Source organism: Cervus canadensis, chromosome 21 (assembly GCF_019320065.1).
Source record: "Cervus canadensis isolate Bull #8, Minnesota chromosome 21, ASM1932006v1, whole genome shotgun sequence".
NCBI classification, from domain to species: domain Eukaryota; kingdom Metazoa; phylum Chordata; class Mammalia; order Artiodactyla; family Cervidae; genus Cervus; species Cervus canadensis.
This window is the reverse complement of record NC_057406.1, coordinates 14,247,576-14,262,395: the sequence shown is the minus strand read 5'-3', so window position 1 is coordinate 14,262,395 and position 14,820 is coordinate 14,247,576. Positions and strand designations below refer to the sequence as shown.

Here is a 14,820-nt window from a genome sequence, read left to right as displayed (position 1 = left end):
TCTTCATAGAAGGTGCTAGTCCAGAAAAGTCTGTATTGACTCATTTATGCTCATGAGGGTTATTTCTAGCAAGTGAAGTTAAGAATAAGTTTTAATATTTATATAACGTCTCTGCAACAAGCATATGAGAAAACTCTGCAAACAACATCTTGCTTTATTTCTCAATATTCACAGGTGGAAAGGAAAAAATCAAATGATGCAATATTTTGCACAAGGGGGAAATGAGGCAAATAGGAGAGATGTAAATTATTAAAGATGCCTTCTGGTCCCTCAAGTTATCCATGGTGGTTTACTCCTGATACTTGGAGTCTGAAGAGGTAAAACAGTATTAGGTCACAGGCAGGGAGAAACGAAACTAGAAATAGGGGCTCAGTATTCCATCAGGCTGCTGCCTACCTGGTGTTACATGTAGGATGTACTGAAGTGTGTTAGTCACTCAGTCATGTCTGACTCTTCTCAACCCCATGGACTGTAGTCTGCCAGGCTCCTCTATACATGGGAATCTCCAGGCAAGAATACTGGAGTGGGTAGCCATTCCCTTCTCCAGGTGATCTTCCTGACCCCGGGACTGATCCTGGGTTTCCTGCATTGCAGGCAGATTCTTTACCATCTGAGCGACCAGGGAAGCCGGATGTACTGAAAATGCATACCAAAAACATCTCTGCCTCAAGTCTCCAAATTCCACTATCCTACTGTTTCTTTTAATCGAGCATCTGAGCCCCTGGATTCTTCCTTTAAAGTACACTTCCTCTCCCTGCACCTCCTCTCATCATGTTAATTAATAACATGCCTACTCATTTCTCACATTTATAGAATACATTGAAATTTACCAAATGTGTTAACCTGTATTATCTCATTTAATCCAGCAGTCCTATGTGGTGTTACATTTCCATTTTAGACATGAGCAATTTAAAGACTCAAAGAACTCATGTCCCTATGCATAGTTCACTGCTTGCTCCTTAATGTGCGACATTCCGCATTCCAGCTTTCCTCAGCGAATAACCACTCAGAGTTCCTACTACGTGCCAGACACCAGCCAGCGGGTCATGAGTAAACCTAGGCCCAGTGCTTAGTCACTCAGTCGTGTCTGACTCTGTGACGCCATGGACTGTAGCCCACCAGGCTCCTCTGTCCATGGGATTTCCCAGGCAAGAATACTGGAGTGGGTTGCCATTTCCTTCTTCCCGACCCAGGGATCGAACTAGTGTCTCCAGTGCCTCCTGCATTGCAGGTGGATTCTTTACCCACCGAGCCATCAGGGAAGCCCCATAAAACCTAGGCCATCTCCCTCCATCCTGTGACCCTAGGCATGCCCCTTCTCTGTAAAACATGTGTAGCAATATCATCCCTACCTAATTCACCAAGTCGAGTAAAGCAAGGTGATTAACATGGAAGGGATTGCTAGTAGCTGCTGACTAGGAATGAGAGTATCAGATTGCCTTTAACTTGATGAATGCTGAGGGCTGCTGAAGGTTCTGCAGGGCTCATGATAGAGGGCCTCCTATTAAGGGGCGAGGGAGGACAGAGAAAGAGCAAACCTCCTTCCAGACATAATGAGATCAAAGGCGCCCGCTGGGTACATGATGTCTGGATGCCAAACTGCCTGGGGACAGGGGGCTCCACAGTGTATCAGAACAAAGTCTAAGGTGAGGCAGATGTGGCGCTAGTAGTAAAGAATCCATCTGCCAATGCAGGAGACCTAAGAGACATGGGTTCCATCCCTGGGTTGGGAAGATCCCTGGAGAAAGAAATGGCAACCTGCTCCAGTATTCTTGCCTAGAAAATCCCATGGACAGAGGAGCCTGGTAGGATACAGTCCCTGGAGTCACAAAAAGTCAGGCATGACAGAGCTCACACACACACACACAAAGGTTCTAGCCAGGGTTCAGGAAACTCCCACATTTAATGGGTTTAGAATCCACACCTACAGGAAACAAAGGGTAACACATATTTGAACCCTCATACTTCATCAACTCAAAGATTCCTTTCTTTTTTCAAATTGATTGAAATACAGTTGATATGGTCATCTAAGCCCAAAGGCCTCCCTATCCTGGGAACAATTAAATCATACCAGAGATAACCCACCTAATAACACTAGAAAATTAGGCTGGGTGTCTTAGGAAAACTGCCAATGTACCATTTCTCTTAAAGACAGTGATTGCTATGGAACAGATTGGGTCGGAAGACCAGAAATATACTGGCTGGCACCTAACAGGACTCAATGGCTTTGTGGGTCCAATTTATGGCCCTGGCTTCTGCCAGGATGGCTAGGAAGATGTACTTTAGGATTCCCTCGGGCTCAAGCTCAGTTACATACAAACTTAGACATGACTCCAGCAAATTTACCATCAATATGAGCCCAAAGGACCAAGAGAAAAAAAAAATTTTTTTATTTAAAAAAAGAAATAGTTTACTTACAATATTACATTAGTTTCAAGTGTAGGACATAGTGATTTGATATTGATTCCTTCTGTATTGTTTACATTATTTCATCTCTAAAATTGAGATGCATCAATGCAATGGCAGGTCATAATTGTCAATGTTCCCTCTGGCTTGCAAATATTAATACATCAAACATCTTAAAATCAATGGTGTATTAGATTCAATTAGTTGAATACAATTCTTCAATTATCTGTTTTTTTTTTCCCAACTATCTGTTTTTAAGTTGGTTCAAAGGACTACTTTCCAGTTCTGCATCATGACCATGCCATCTTATCTGCTTTGTTGTTGTTAAGTGGCTAAGTTGTGTCCGACCCTTGCAACTCCATGGACTGTAGCATGCCAGGCTTCCCTGTTCTTCACCATCTCTGGGAGTTTGCTCAAACTCACGTCCATTGAGTCAGTGATGCCATCCAACCACCTCACCCTCTGTTGCCCCCTTCTCTTCCTATTCTCAATCTTGCCCAGCATCGGGATCTTTTCCAGTGAGTTGGCTCTTCCCATCAGGTGGCCAAAGTATTGGAGCTTCAGCTTCAGTATCAGTCTTCTGGTTAGGATTTTGCAATGGGACACACTCTGCCCAGCCCCAGGGGGGCTCACCTTACCTCCAGTCTAGACTGAGGGCAGGAAGCATCAGCCAGCTTCCCTCCCCAGCGCCACAGTGGTTGGGCTCACATTGCATCAGCCCTCTGCTGTTTGGCCTCCCTTAAAACTGACCTGATGCCATTTTGAAGCTCTATAGACAATAAATTTCAGCCACAGCCCTGCCCTTGCAGCTACCTGGATCTGTCTGCCTCTGCTTCAGGAAGACCATTCCAAGGTTTAGCTTTGTGAAACACTTAGAGCTGTGAATGCTCATTCACCCACTGCCACTGATGTGGTTTCAGATCTTTCTTACCTTTCTCTGTCGAGCTCAGCATTGCCTGTTTTCCAACCACAACAGAAAAATGACGGGCAGCTTGTCCAGCCTCATGATCTACTTTCAGTAGCCACCTCTACAGCAAAAGCAAGATCCATCTCTCAGTCTTACAATATGAACCAAGCATGATGCAATGCAGTTCTAAGAAGCTGCAGCAGCCACCCCAGGCATTCGGCACATAGCAGACCCTGTCATAAGGCACACTACGCTGTTTTCTGTGACAGCAAAGAGCTTTGTATAAAATATGATATTCACAAGGAAGAAAAGAGAACTTTTAAATCTCAGGAAGAAAATGTACCAATGAGTCATAAAAAACATACCAAAAATAACCCCCCTGAGGTCTTCTCTGGTGGTCCAGTGGTTGAGAATCCACCTGCCAACGCAGGAAACGGGTTCAATCCCTGGTCTGAGAAGATTCCACATGCCATGGGGCAACTAACCCCATGCACCACAACTACCGAGCCTGTACCCTAGGGCTGGTGAGCTGCAACCACTGAAACGCATGGCCTAGAGTCCGGGCTCCGCAGCAAGAGAAGCCCCACTGCCATAAGAAGCCCTCACACCCCAACTAGAGGGCAGAGCCCCTGCTGTCCACAACTACAGAAAGTCCACACACAGCAACAAAGACCCAGCGCAGCCCCAAATAAATAAACAAACAATAAAACAAGAGGAAGAAAGAGTTATAGAACTATAGGGAAAAGCATATGTAAAGCACAACCAGGAATCACTGTGTCTTCCCCCCATCAAAATCACATCTAACAGCACAGTGCAACTATCAAGGTGTCAAAGACAAATTGAAGCTCGCCAAGGACACTTGCCATCTGTCTCTGCGGAGACGGAACCCTTCGCTACTGCAGCTGTTGACTGCCCTGAAGGGAGGTCAGGATGGAGAGTGAGGCACTCGGTGCTCCGGGGAACCTGGCAGGACAGGTCTTTAGGTAGTTAGATATTTTCAGGAACAGATTTTAGGATCCCAATCCTTGCATCTCCTCACATCTAGAAAAGCACTAAATCCCTTCATGATGACATCAGTTCCCCCCCGTGATTAGCAGAAAAACCTTTTGTGAAGTAAGTGCTTGACTGCAATGAACTCCCTTCACCAAAATCTTATATATTCACCTTCCCCCACTGCCTCTTTGGAGCAGTCTCTCAGAGCTATCTGAGGTGCTGTCTCCCAGGCTGCAGTCCTCATTTTGCCTCAAGTAAAACAACTTGCAACTCTCATGTTGTACATCCTTTTAGTCGACAAAGGTATTGGGTGTCAGACCACAGTGCTATTACACACACACATACACACACTACTATCCTTCCTGAAAAGCTTGGGCTGTGGATGAAGAATACAGTTTCACATCAAAAACAATTTAGGCAAATCTAATCAATTGCTTTAGTCCCTGGGGCCTCATTTTTTTTTTTTTTTCTTTCCGCTGTTTGCACAAATCAAATTCTGACAGCCTCTCCTTGGGATCCTACCTGAGACCCAATGGTGAATTTATTGTCAAAATTCAACTCCAGTGCATTCCCTTGTACAGAAGATAACAATCCATGAATTTCCAAGAAAATGAAAGTGAAAGTCACACAGTCGTGTCTGACACTTTGCAATCCCGTGGACTATAGCCTGCCAGGCTCCTCTGTCCATAGGATTCTCCAGGCAAGAGTACTGGAGTGGGTTGCCATTCCCTTCTCCAAGGGATCTTCCCAACACAGGGATTGAACCCAGGTCTCCTACATTGCAGGCAGATTCCTTACCAACTGAGCTACTTGGGAAGCCCTCCAAGAAAATGAGGTAACTTCAATTGTATGTTGGATTCATCATGTTATTTCAAGAGAACCCCACAAGACAGAGCTCCCGAAACCCAGTTACACAAGAAACAAAGAACCAGCCGAGACATTCCTTGATAAGATCCTTAAAAATTATCTTTAATTGATGCCAAATATGAACAGATCATAAAGTGACAGAAGCAAGTAAAATTGCATAGATGGATACTATGCGCTTCAATTAGGTTCTCGATTCATAACATTCAGTGTCCTCTACCCAACCTATGAGACAATTAGGGCAGGGGAAACGCACAGTAGGTGAAAATGAGACACGTCATTAACTCAAGGTGTCCGCAACTAGCGAACACAAAGAAATGAAATGCGCTTTTTCAAGCTTAAGTGGTTTGTTGTCCTGATGGTGCACTTCAAATTAAGACGACTCTGTTGGGATTTTTAACCTTGGTAAGACTTTAAGATTAGAGGTATGTCATATAGAGCCCATGCTTTCTACTTATAGCTGCTGATGACACGGTTCTAAACAGTGCAGGAAAGAGAAGAAAGGTGTGTTTGTAGGTTTTAGAAAGGAGACAGCTTTAACCTGGAATACCTCACAAGGGGGTTTGTGTTTCATTTTGCTTTCTTTCCTCACACCATTTCTTCTTCTCTGATTTGGATGCAAAATTTTTCTCTCCTCCTTGAAGTCCCATGTCATAAAAAAATTAACTCCTACTTAGCCCCTATGAAAATCACTGCAACTAGGGCTAATCTCCCTAAAGCTAAGAGTCCTGAGGGCTCCCCTCACATACACCTGGACTCCCCAAGAAAGCCCAGGGTCCTTTAGCCTGAGCAGAGAGACCGGCATGTGATCCCCAGACTTCTAAACTTGACATCTCTACCCTGAATGAGTTCGTACAGTGACCCAAGGTAACGGGAACAGTTGTGGGTAACAACTCAGCTCCTGTTCGCGTCTTTACAAAAAGGATAAGTAACGTACATTCTTCTAAGGATTACCTGAGTCGTGCTGGACATAGTCGCGTATACCCTGAAATTCCATGTATAAATACGAGCACTAATACATCACATGGTGATGAGGGGTCACCTCCGGAGGTGCCCCTTCACTTGGGTTGTGTCAGGTTTAAAAATTTGTGTGTGTCTTCTGAAAATGAACAGAAATATCAAAAGACTTCACCCTTTCTTGGAAAAGTGGAAAGATAAAACGGCTGTTTTGCTGTTGGCATTCTAACAATTGTGTCCTCTTGATGGTTATCACTCACCAGTCCTCCCGGCTCCCAGGAGGAAGCTGTGGCTGGGAGAAAATGGGAATTCTTTTTCTCTTTTTGTTCAATCTCATCTGCCAAACAAGGAACTCAGTTTTCAAAAAGCATGTGTTTTGAGGTCTCCTCTATTAAATGGGAGAGTTAGGAAACCATTCCCACTGGCTCTTCAGAGGTTAACTCATTTGAAAGATCGGTAACTATACACAACATGAAGAAGGCCCTTAACGGACTAAGCCAAATTTCTACTTTAAGAAATCTAGGCCTCACTCACCATCCACATGCACTATCTTTTATGTCTTCTCAAGTGAGTCCAGACTCCACTGGGGAATCCGACCAACACAGAATTTCATTTCAGAGAAATGACTACAGTCCATTGGCCATAGTCCAGGAGAAGAATCTGCTATTGGTTGATTTGATTTTGCCAGGCTAACCCACTAACACAGCTCCCAATGAACTGTTTTAACTGATAATTAGAATTCGACTCCTCCAGTGGGTAGGGAGGGAGGGCTGTGGGCACAGACAGGGGCAGGGAAAGAGGAGGTGCAAAAAACACAGCTTTCCAGGCTACTCTCTGTCTTTGAATCTGAGGAAACGGATGTCTTTGGTCTCTCTCATTCAGATCACTCGAGCTGAGTTAATCACTTCGGAGATTCTGGGCTGCCTAACAGCTCCAGGGGTGACCCAACCCTTCCCCGGCTGCCCTATGAAACTAGGGCCTCAATTCACCGGAAGAGCTGAGCTATGGCTATGAGCAGGTCACCAGTCTTCCCCCTTCTGGAGAAAACCAGTATTCAAGACATGAGCCATGAAAGCTCAAGACCTAGGAAGGGGACAAAAAGCTTAAAAAAAAAAAAACCAACCAAACAAACAAACAAAAAAAACCCGATAAGATAAACCTAAGGGAAGAAACTGAAAAGATAGTCACTCCGTAATAGGCAGTTTTGTTAAGTGCACCTTCAGGTCCACAAGAAACACTTCAGCTCATCCCTGTGCAAAGGGGAAGAGCTGGGTCAAACTTTGCATGCTGATGCGACACAGACAAGCCCTGTCCTCCGTCTTACTCACTTGGTTTTGATGAGCTACATACAGATGAAAAAAGCAGCATTCGTTTTCCCCAAACCACCCACACTCCTACCGGCAGCTCCTCCCGTCCCGGGGGGACAGGTCCCCTGCACGCACCACTGTTCTCTGTAACACGTGCAGAAGGACCCAGCCCGGGCAGCGTGTGGCTCTGAGAGGCGGACCCCACGGCCAAAGCGCATCTTTTCAGTCCTGGTCCCATTTTCTCATTTTCTGTCCCATCCCCCACAGTACCGGGCAGATTATTGCTGTTGACAGAGTGTAGCATTTCAAGTTGGGGGTAGGGGAGGTGGGTCCTAGACCTCAAAGTCTAAATAAAAAGATCAAGATAAGCCCCGGGAGATGTGGACGAGGTTGGCATTTTTTTTTCCCAGTGGGAGATTTAGAAGCAGGTAAGAGGAAAAGCCAGGATGAGTCAAGTTTCAAGGAAACACCCCGGGGAGGGTGGGTGCCCTAGGGTCGGATGCCATGCAGTTCTTGGCCTCCATCTTCCTTGCTGCGTGCCACGTCCATCTTACAGATTCACAGAAGCCGCACAGGAGAAGAAAACATCCACGTTCTTTTCTTTCACAGAGTCAGCAGGCCTGGGTGTAACTCCAGTTTCTTGGTTTACTGCCTCACTGCTTGTCCTAGGCGGAGGGGAGGGGTGGAGCCACAGGTAGTATTTCCGGAAGCAGCAGCACAGGAATGAAAGGCGTTGGGCGGCAGGCAGCCACATGCTAAGTGCAAAGTGAGGGCCCCCACATCGGGTCGTTCAAAAAGCCATGAGTGCCTCCCCGTCGATGGACGGCTGCTGTCCTCCAGAGGCCCCGGCGGTGAGGCTTTCTGTCAGCTAAGCACAGGGTCCCCACCGTTCTCAGGATGGAGTGTAGGGGGCAACAGAAGTTAGATGTTCAGCCTGCGAGTTGACCGCCAGGTGGGACTCTCATAGGAGCATCCTTGGGAATAGCTGAAGAGGGATGGGCCAGGAGGGAAGGCCGGCAAAAGGTTGCTCTGAACCGGGTGTGCCTACATCCACAGTGATGCCTGCAAAGCTCAGACCATCAGATATGGCAAAGTGCTGTCGCAGACAGAGGGGAGGACGGAAATATGCCAGGACGCTAGGGTGGACCCGAGGAAGTCTTGTTTGTCCAGAGGGACCCCTGGTGGGAAACAAATTCCCCACGAGTTTATATTGGCTTCTGGTGGAAAAGAGGAAGAAAACCAGTTTACGGTGCATGTCCAGTTGGAAGATGGGTCTTGGGCCCCAGTTTCCATCCCACGTCAGGCTGCCAAGGGGACTGAGTCCAGTGGATGGTCAGAGGGCATCTTCGCAGGTCTGTGCCGTACGAGGTGCAGGATGGCGTGGTGTCCCCACAGTGGGGAGTGAGACAGCCAGAGTGGCAAAAGGAAAAGCAAAATCTCTGTGCCCCCACCCTCCCTCCCTCCCTTTCTGTTACATAACTTCTCAGCTGCGTTAATGGAGGCACTTTCTGCAGTTCGCTGTGGGTACAGGATAAAGGCACTAAGCAACTATTAAATCAATTGGTTGAGTTTCTTCAGGGAGCCTCAGAGGGACGGCCGAAGTCCCTACAGACTTCAAATCAGGACTGCCAAAGGAAATCAGCTCGGCTTTGGGTGCATACAATGGAGAAACTTTTTTTTTTTATTTACATCTCAAGAATGCACCAAAAAAACATGCAGTATTGCACCTTTGTTTGTTGGTTTTGCTTGTGTTTGTCTCTAGCTAGAAAGAATACTTGTCCTTAGGTGTTGCTATATATACCTTGATCACTCTGTTTTTCAACTGGGCTTCCCTTGAAGGGATGGGCATATTGGTCCCCTCTCTGCCTAACTCTGCGCAGAAACCTGACATTTCCCTGAGCAAAGGCAGGAAAATTGACTAAGTGCTCCCCACCCCCACCCCCACCCACTATTTCTTTTGGGCCCTTCATCCCACAAACTTATAATTTTTATTATTTTTTTAACGTTTTTACATTAACTGAATCATGCACTAATTAATTCAAGGTACACCTTAATCAAATCGGCCATAATGCTGAATAAGAGAACATGCTTGGAGCTCTGAAAAGTACTGTTCCCAGCTGACTAACATAGGTACTTAAATACAGTACTTTACTGACTAATAAAAAGAGTTAATAAATGAAGGAGTGCACTTTTGGTGAATGCAAATGAAGAAGAATCTATTTGTAGAAGAATCGATTCCTAAGTAAGCTTATCCCCTATTGTCTGAGTTAACGTTCTCAGCATGCGATTATAAAATAAATTAGGATCAGATTCAAACATGCTTACACTTAGTTCCATTTGTGCTCTCTTGCAACAAGGAGGCTAAGGTTTTACATCCAGTTCTGGAGGATGGGGGTCAGGGTGCAGGACTTGTGAGAAAAGACCCTTTGGGTGTGTCTGCAGTTGAGAATCTTAGCAGCACTGCAGATGGATCAATGAATTGCATTCAGTTAACACTGTTTCTTAGAGAAGAGTTTGAATCAGAAAAGAATGGGGGCAGAGGGAAAAATCCCTACAGAACCAGGACCAGTATCAGATTTCTAAGGTGCTTGGTGAACCAGTCTTAAGTAATTTTTTTTTTTTTTCACCTTGGAATATGCAGTTCGGTGGATCAAAATAAAAACATCTGTTCATTGCCCATTTTGGCTGGTGTATCATGTTACATACAATACATCTGATGCACTGTCTTAAATATGTTGTGCAGTTTGCCAAGATTTCATATTAGAGTCCCATGCAAATTTTCATTTGATATTTCTAAGCGATCCTCTGATTCTCAGTCACATGAAAAAAAAAGTTAAAGAAGCCAGCAAGAATTAAAAAATGGGAAGCACGTGATTCTTATTTTACCTTGCCTAGTTCGTGGACTGAGTGATTTTAAACCAGTTTTAGAAAATACACTTTCTTTTCCCACTTTTTTAATAAAATGAAAATAATTGTTTTTTTCCATGGCTCCTGAAATCTTCGGGTTTTCCACCCCCAACATTGGCAATGCCCAACACTGGCAATGCAACAATGCATCGACAGTTCAATGGAACGTCCAAAGCTTACTTAGTAAAGTATCTACAGAGAGTGACTTTGGTCACTCGGGGTTTGGTTTGATTTTTGGGGTTTGTTTTTTTTTTTTTAAGTCTTTCAAGCTGCTAAGTGGGGGCTTTTTAAAGTTTCTTTGCTTGGCTTTTTAAACATCAGTCAGTAGCTTGCTCTTATTAACACAGTTTTGGTTAGCTGTGGCACAATGGCCAGTCCTGATATTGGTCTGTCTAAAGTGGCCTATGCTATTATTCATATCCTCTTCGATCTCCATGTATTCAGATTTGCTGAGAGTGGACGAGCTGCGCCGACTGAGGTCACTGTCAGAGGCTAAGTTAGGGGCGCTAACATGGAGCAACTGAGCCTGCTCTTCCCCCTCAGTTTCTCGGTGGTAGAAATAGTTGAAATTGGACACAATGACAGGTACGGGCAGGGCAATTGTCAGCACACCAGCGATGGCACACAAGGAGCCCACGATCTTGCCTCCAATTGTCACAGGGTACATGTCACCGTATCCTACGGTGGTCATGGACACCACCGCCCACCAGAAAGCATCAGGGATACTGGAAAAGTGCGACTCAGCTTCTTCCGCCTCGGCAAAGTACACTGCGCTAGAGAACAGTATGACCCCGATGAAGAGGAAAAAGATGAGCAGCCCTAGCTCCCTCATACTAGCCTTGAGGGTCTGGCCCAGGATCTGCAAGCCCTTAGAGTGGCGGGAGAGTTTGAAGATCCTAAATACCCTTACCAACCTGATGACCCTGAGGATGGCCAGCGAGGTGGCCTGCTCACCCTTCTGGTTCCCCTCCTGCTCTGCTATCTCGGTGCCCAGGGTGATGAAATAAGGGATGATGGCCACGATGTCGATGAAGTTCATGATGTTTTTGAAGAAGTCCGTCTTGCTGGGGCAGGCGAAGAAGCGCACCACCAGCTCGAAGGAGAACCAGATGATGCACAGCGTCTCAACGATGAAGAAGGGGTCCGTGAAGATGTTGGCGTTGTAAACCACCGTGGTGTTGTCCAGGCGGTGGACGGCGCCCGGGAAGTCCTTCTCGTCCTTCAGCTCGGGCAGCGTCTCCAGGCAGAAAATGACGATGGAGATGAGGATGACCATGACGGAGACGATGGCGATGACCCGCGCAGGCCCCGAGCTCTCCGGGTACTCGAAGAGCAGCCACACCTGGCGCTGGTACTCCTTCTCTGGCAAGGGCCGTTCCTCCTCCTTGATGAAGCCCTCGTCCTCGCGGAACTTCTCCATGGCCTCCTCGCCCAGCTCGTAAAACTTGATCTCCTCGGAGAACATGTCCAGCGGCACGTTGACTGGCCGGCGCAGCCGGCCCCCAGACTGGTAGTAGTAGAGGATGGCGTCGAAGCTGGGCCGGTTGCGGTCGAAGAAGTACTCGTTCCTGAGCGGGTCAAAGTAGCGCATGCGTTTCTTAGGGTTGCCCAGCAGCGTGTTGGGGAACTGCGCCAGCGTCTTGAGCTGCGTCTCGAAGCGCAGCCCGGAGATGTTGATGACCACGCGCTCGCAGCATTCGTGGTCGTCGTGCTCGGCCGGCCGCGGGTAGCTGCCGTCTTGGGGGTGGCCTGGGGCGGCCGAAGCCTCGTCCACGTTCTCTCCGGACATCACCGTCATGGTGGAGGTGGTGGGGGGCGGAGACGGTGGCGGGAGGCGGGAGGCGGGGGACCAGGCCGGGGCGGGGAGGGGAGGGGCGAGGGAGGTGGAATGGGTGGCGAACCCGCGCGCCCTCCCCACCGGCGCTCCAGGGGCGGGGCTTTCGAGCCGGCAGGTGGAGATTGTCAGCCACTTGGCTCCTGGAGGCCCGCCCCTCCACCCCGCCTGCTCCTCAGTTTGGAATCCCTCTCGCCTGCCGCCCCGGTGCAGCTTTTCCGGGCGGGAAGGGGAGAGTTGGTGTGTCTTCCTGCTCCGAGGTGCCTTAACGCAGCGCCGTCCTAGCGGACCGGGCCATGGCTTCGGGGTCACCCCGGCCTCCCCTCCCCTCCGCGAGCCTTCCTAGGACCCGGTGCGGAGCCGGCTCAGCCGACCCCCTCGCCCGCCACCCCTTCTGCTTCTCCTTGGCTCTTCCCCCCTCCTAGCCCTCTTCGCCCGCCGCCTTCTAAGCTCCCACCGGGGCCATCGATGGACGCTGCAGAAAAATAGAAAGTGATACGGGGCAGAAGATCAGGAAGCGTTCACATGGGACGGACCCACAGACACGGAAGAGCACAGACCTCTAGCTTTTTTTTTTTTTCCAGAAAGCACAAGACTTTGGCTAGGGTTGTCACAGACACGCAGACAGACACACGCAGACACCCGAGATCCAAGTTTGGGGCTCTTCCACCCCACTTTCCCCTATGCAATGCCCGACCGCCAATGTGTTTACAACTCGGTTAAACTAGAGATCAGAAAAGCGCCGAGAGACGCTGCGGGGAGCTCCGGATCCAGGCAGCATCTCCGCACCCCCACCCCCCAGCTTCTCCCACCCGTCGCCCCGAGCCCCGCTTCTGCAGCCCCGAGCTGGGGAGCCCCCCTACCTGGCCGGCCGACTTGGCGCAGGGGAGGTGCTGAGTCGGCGGAGAGCCCGAGTGGGAATGCGGCAGGTCGGCTTTGCGGTACCCGGGCGCGAGCCGCGGCCGCCGCAGCATCCGAGGGGCGCCGGGGCCAGCGCGCCACCCTCGCCCCTGGTCCGGCTTTCTTCAGTCGGCCAGTTGCTTTACTGGGCAGCTACGGCGGAAATGTCCATTCCCTACCCCCATGCTCACCCGTGGCCGGCAGCCTGGAGACGCCACTGTGTCTCTTTCTCTCTGTGTGTGCGGGGAGTTCCGGAGGCTGCGGAGCGGAAGAGCAAAATGCCACCCTCTCCGGAGCTCCGAAGCGAATGACGATACGGAGCGCTTTCGCCCCCTCCCAGCACCGTGGGAGCCCTTGATTCGATCCCGAAGGCGAGTGAGCTAGGGGCTGGATCTACATGGCTCGCGGGTCTCCCCCTCCGCCTCCAGCACACCCCCGCGCGCGGACCTCGGCGAGGCTACGCTGAGCTCTGGGAGCCGTTCGCAGCTCCGAGTGGGGCAGGGTGCGTGCGGCGCGGGTCCCCTCGGTCCATTTCTGGGCGCTGCTAGATCAGCAGAAACCTGAGAAAGCGCCCGGAATGCGGAGCAGCGATTGGCCCACCGGGGCGTGGGCTGGGGAGGGCGGGGGAGGGCGGTAGCGAGGAGGTAGATGGAAAACAGGAGGGGGTGGCTTGGCAGAGGGTGGGGGGTGGCTGTCATTCAGTTCCCACCCTTGCCAGCACTGCTTTTTCCTTCTCCGGCCCCGAAAAGCCGACCACCAGTTCTCCTCCCCTTCTGGTCCACAGCCCCGCACGCGCACATTCCTCGGCCGCGACCTTCCCCGGGAATTTCACATTGGAAATGCTCAGGTCCGACGCAATGCAGACGGTTGTGTTCCTGGCACAACTCCTCGGATGGGCGTGCGTTTGTGCAGCCCCGCGGTGATCCGCGTCTCGCCGCGCTGTCCGGCCCCTCCCGCAGGGGGTGGGGGGTGCTCTCTGCAGGCCCGGCCCGGCCCGTCCCCGCCGGCCTCGGGGGGAAGATGCGGACTTGGGCTCTGCAGTTGGGGAAATCACTCGGGTTTGATCTCGGTCGCGCTGCTGAGAGGCGGTGGTGCTAAGAGCGTGTCCCTCTTTGACCTACGACGGGAGTTGAAGTTTGCTGGCCATCAGACTATTCTGAAATACCGAGAATGTGACTTAGGGGAAACCAAAGGCTTCTTGGGTTTACGGGCTTGTCTGCCAACTTGGTGCTTATTGGAATGAATCCGAGAAGCGAGTCTCTTGCCCACCTCCCACCCACGTCTGCCTTCCCGAAGCCTCTTTTCCCGACCTAGGGCGTTCTCAGGGCCACTTTGCAAGGCTGGCCACTTCTCGGGGAAAGGGTCCGCCCAGAGGCGCTGGGGAAGAGCGGGAGCCGGGGGCGTGCGCGAGGCGCTCGGAGTGCGGCTCCAGCTGCGCCCCCAAAGGCGCTGCTGCGCTTGGGCGCCTGCAGCGCGAGAGGAGGCAGCCAGCAGCTAGAGCACTTCAGTTGCTGCCGGGTCTCCAAGGAGGCTGCGAGCGCCCGGAGTCGCCGCCGATTGGCTCCGCGGCTGCCTAGGGACCACCCGTTCGCACCGCCGCCACCGCGCTGCCTCCAGCCTACACACCTCCCGCCTACACCACCCACCCCTTTAATCAGAGCCAAAGATTGCATTCTCCCCGCTCTATTGTGGCTAGTGAGAGAGGCAGGGGCCTCTGCCGGTTTACCCAGGCGGTGCAGCAATCC

At 50.1% G+C, this 14,820-nt stretch overlaps 1 protein-coding gene across 2 annotated transcripts; it reads right to left on the bottom strand.

Annotated features, from left to right (window-relative positions):
- Positions 1–9,399: 9,399 nt before the first annotated feature.
- On the bottom strand, positions 9,400–13,850 carry KCNA1 (potassium voltage-gated channel subfamily A member 1). 2 transcript variants are annotated; one of them, XM_043441584.1, is made up of 2 exons: positions 13,039–13,850; positions 9,400–12,650 (listed from the first exon to the last, which is right to left on the bottom strand). In XM_043441584.1, the coding sequence occupies exon 2, from the start codon at positions 12,137–12,139 to the stop codon at positions 10,652–10,654; it is 1,488 nt and encodes a 495-aa protein (XP_043297519.1). In that variant the 5' UTR covers positions 12,140–12,650; positions 13,039–13,850; the 3' UTR covers positions 9,400–10,651. The 2 variants fall into 2 exon arrangements, with proteins under 2 accessions (XP_043297519.1, XP_043297520.1); XM_043441585.1 differs by having other exon boundaries at positions 13,267–13,850.
- Positions 13,851–14,820: the final 970 nt, after the last annotated feature.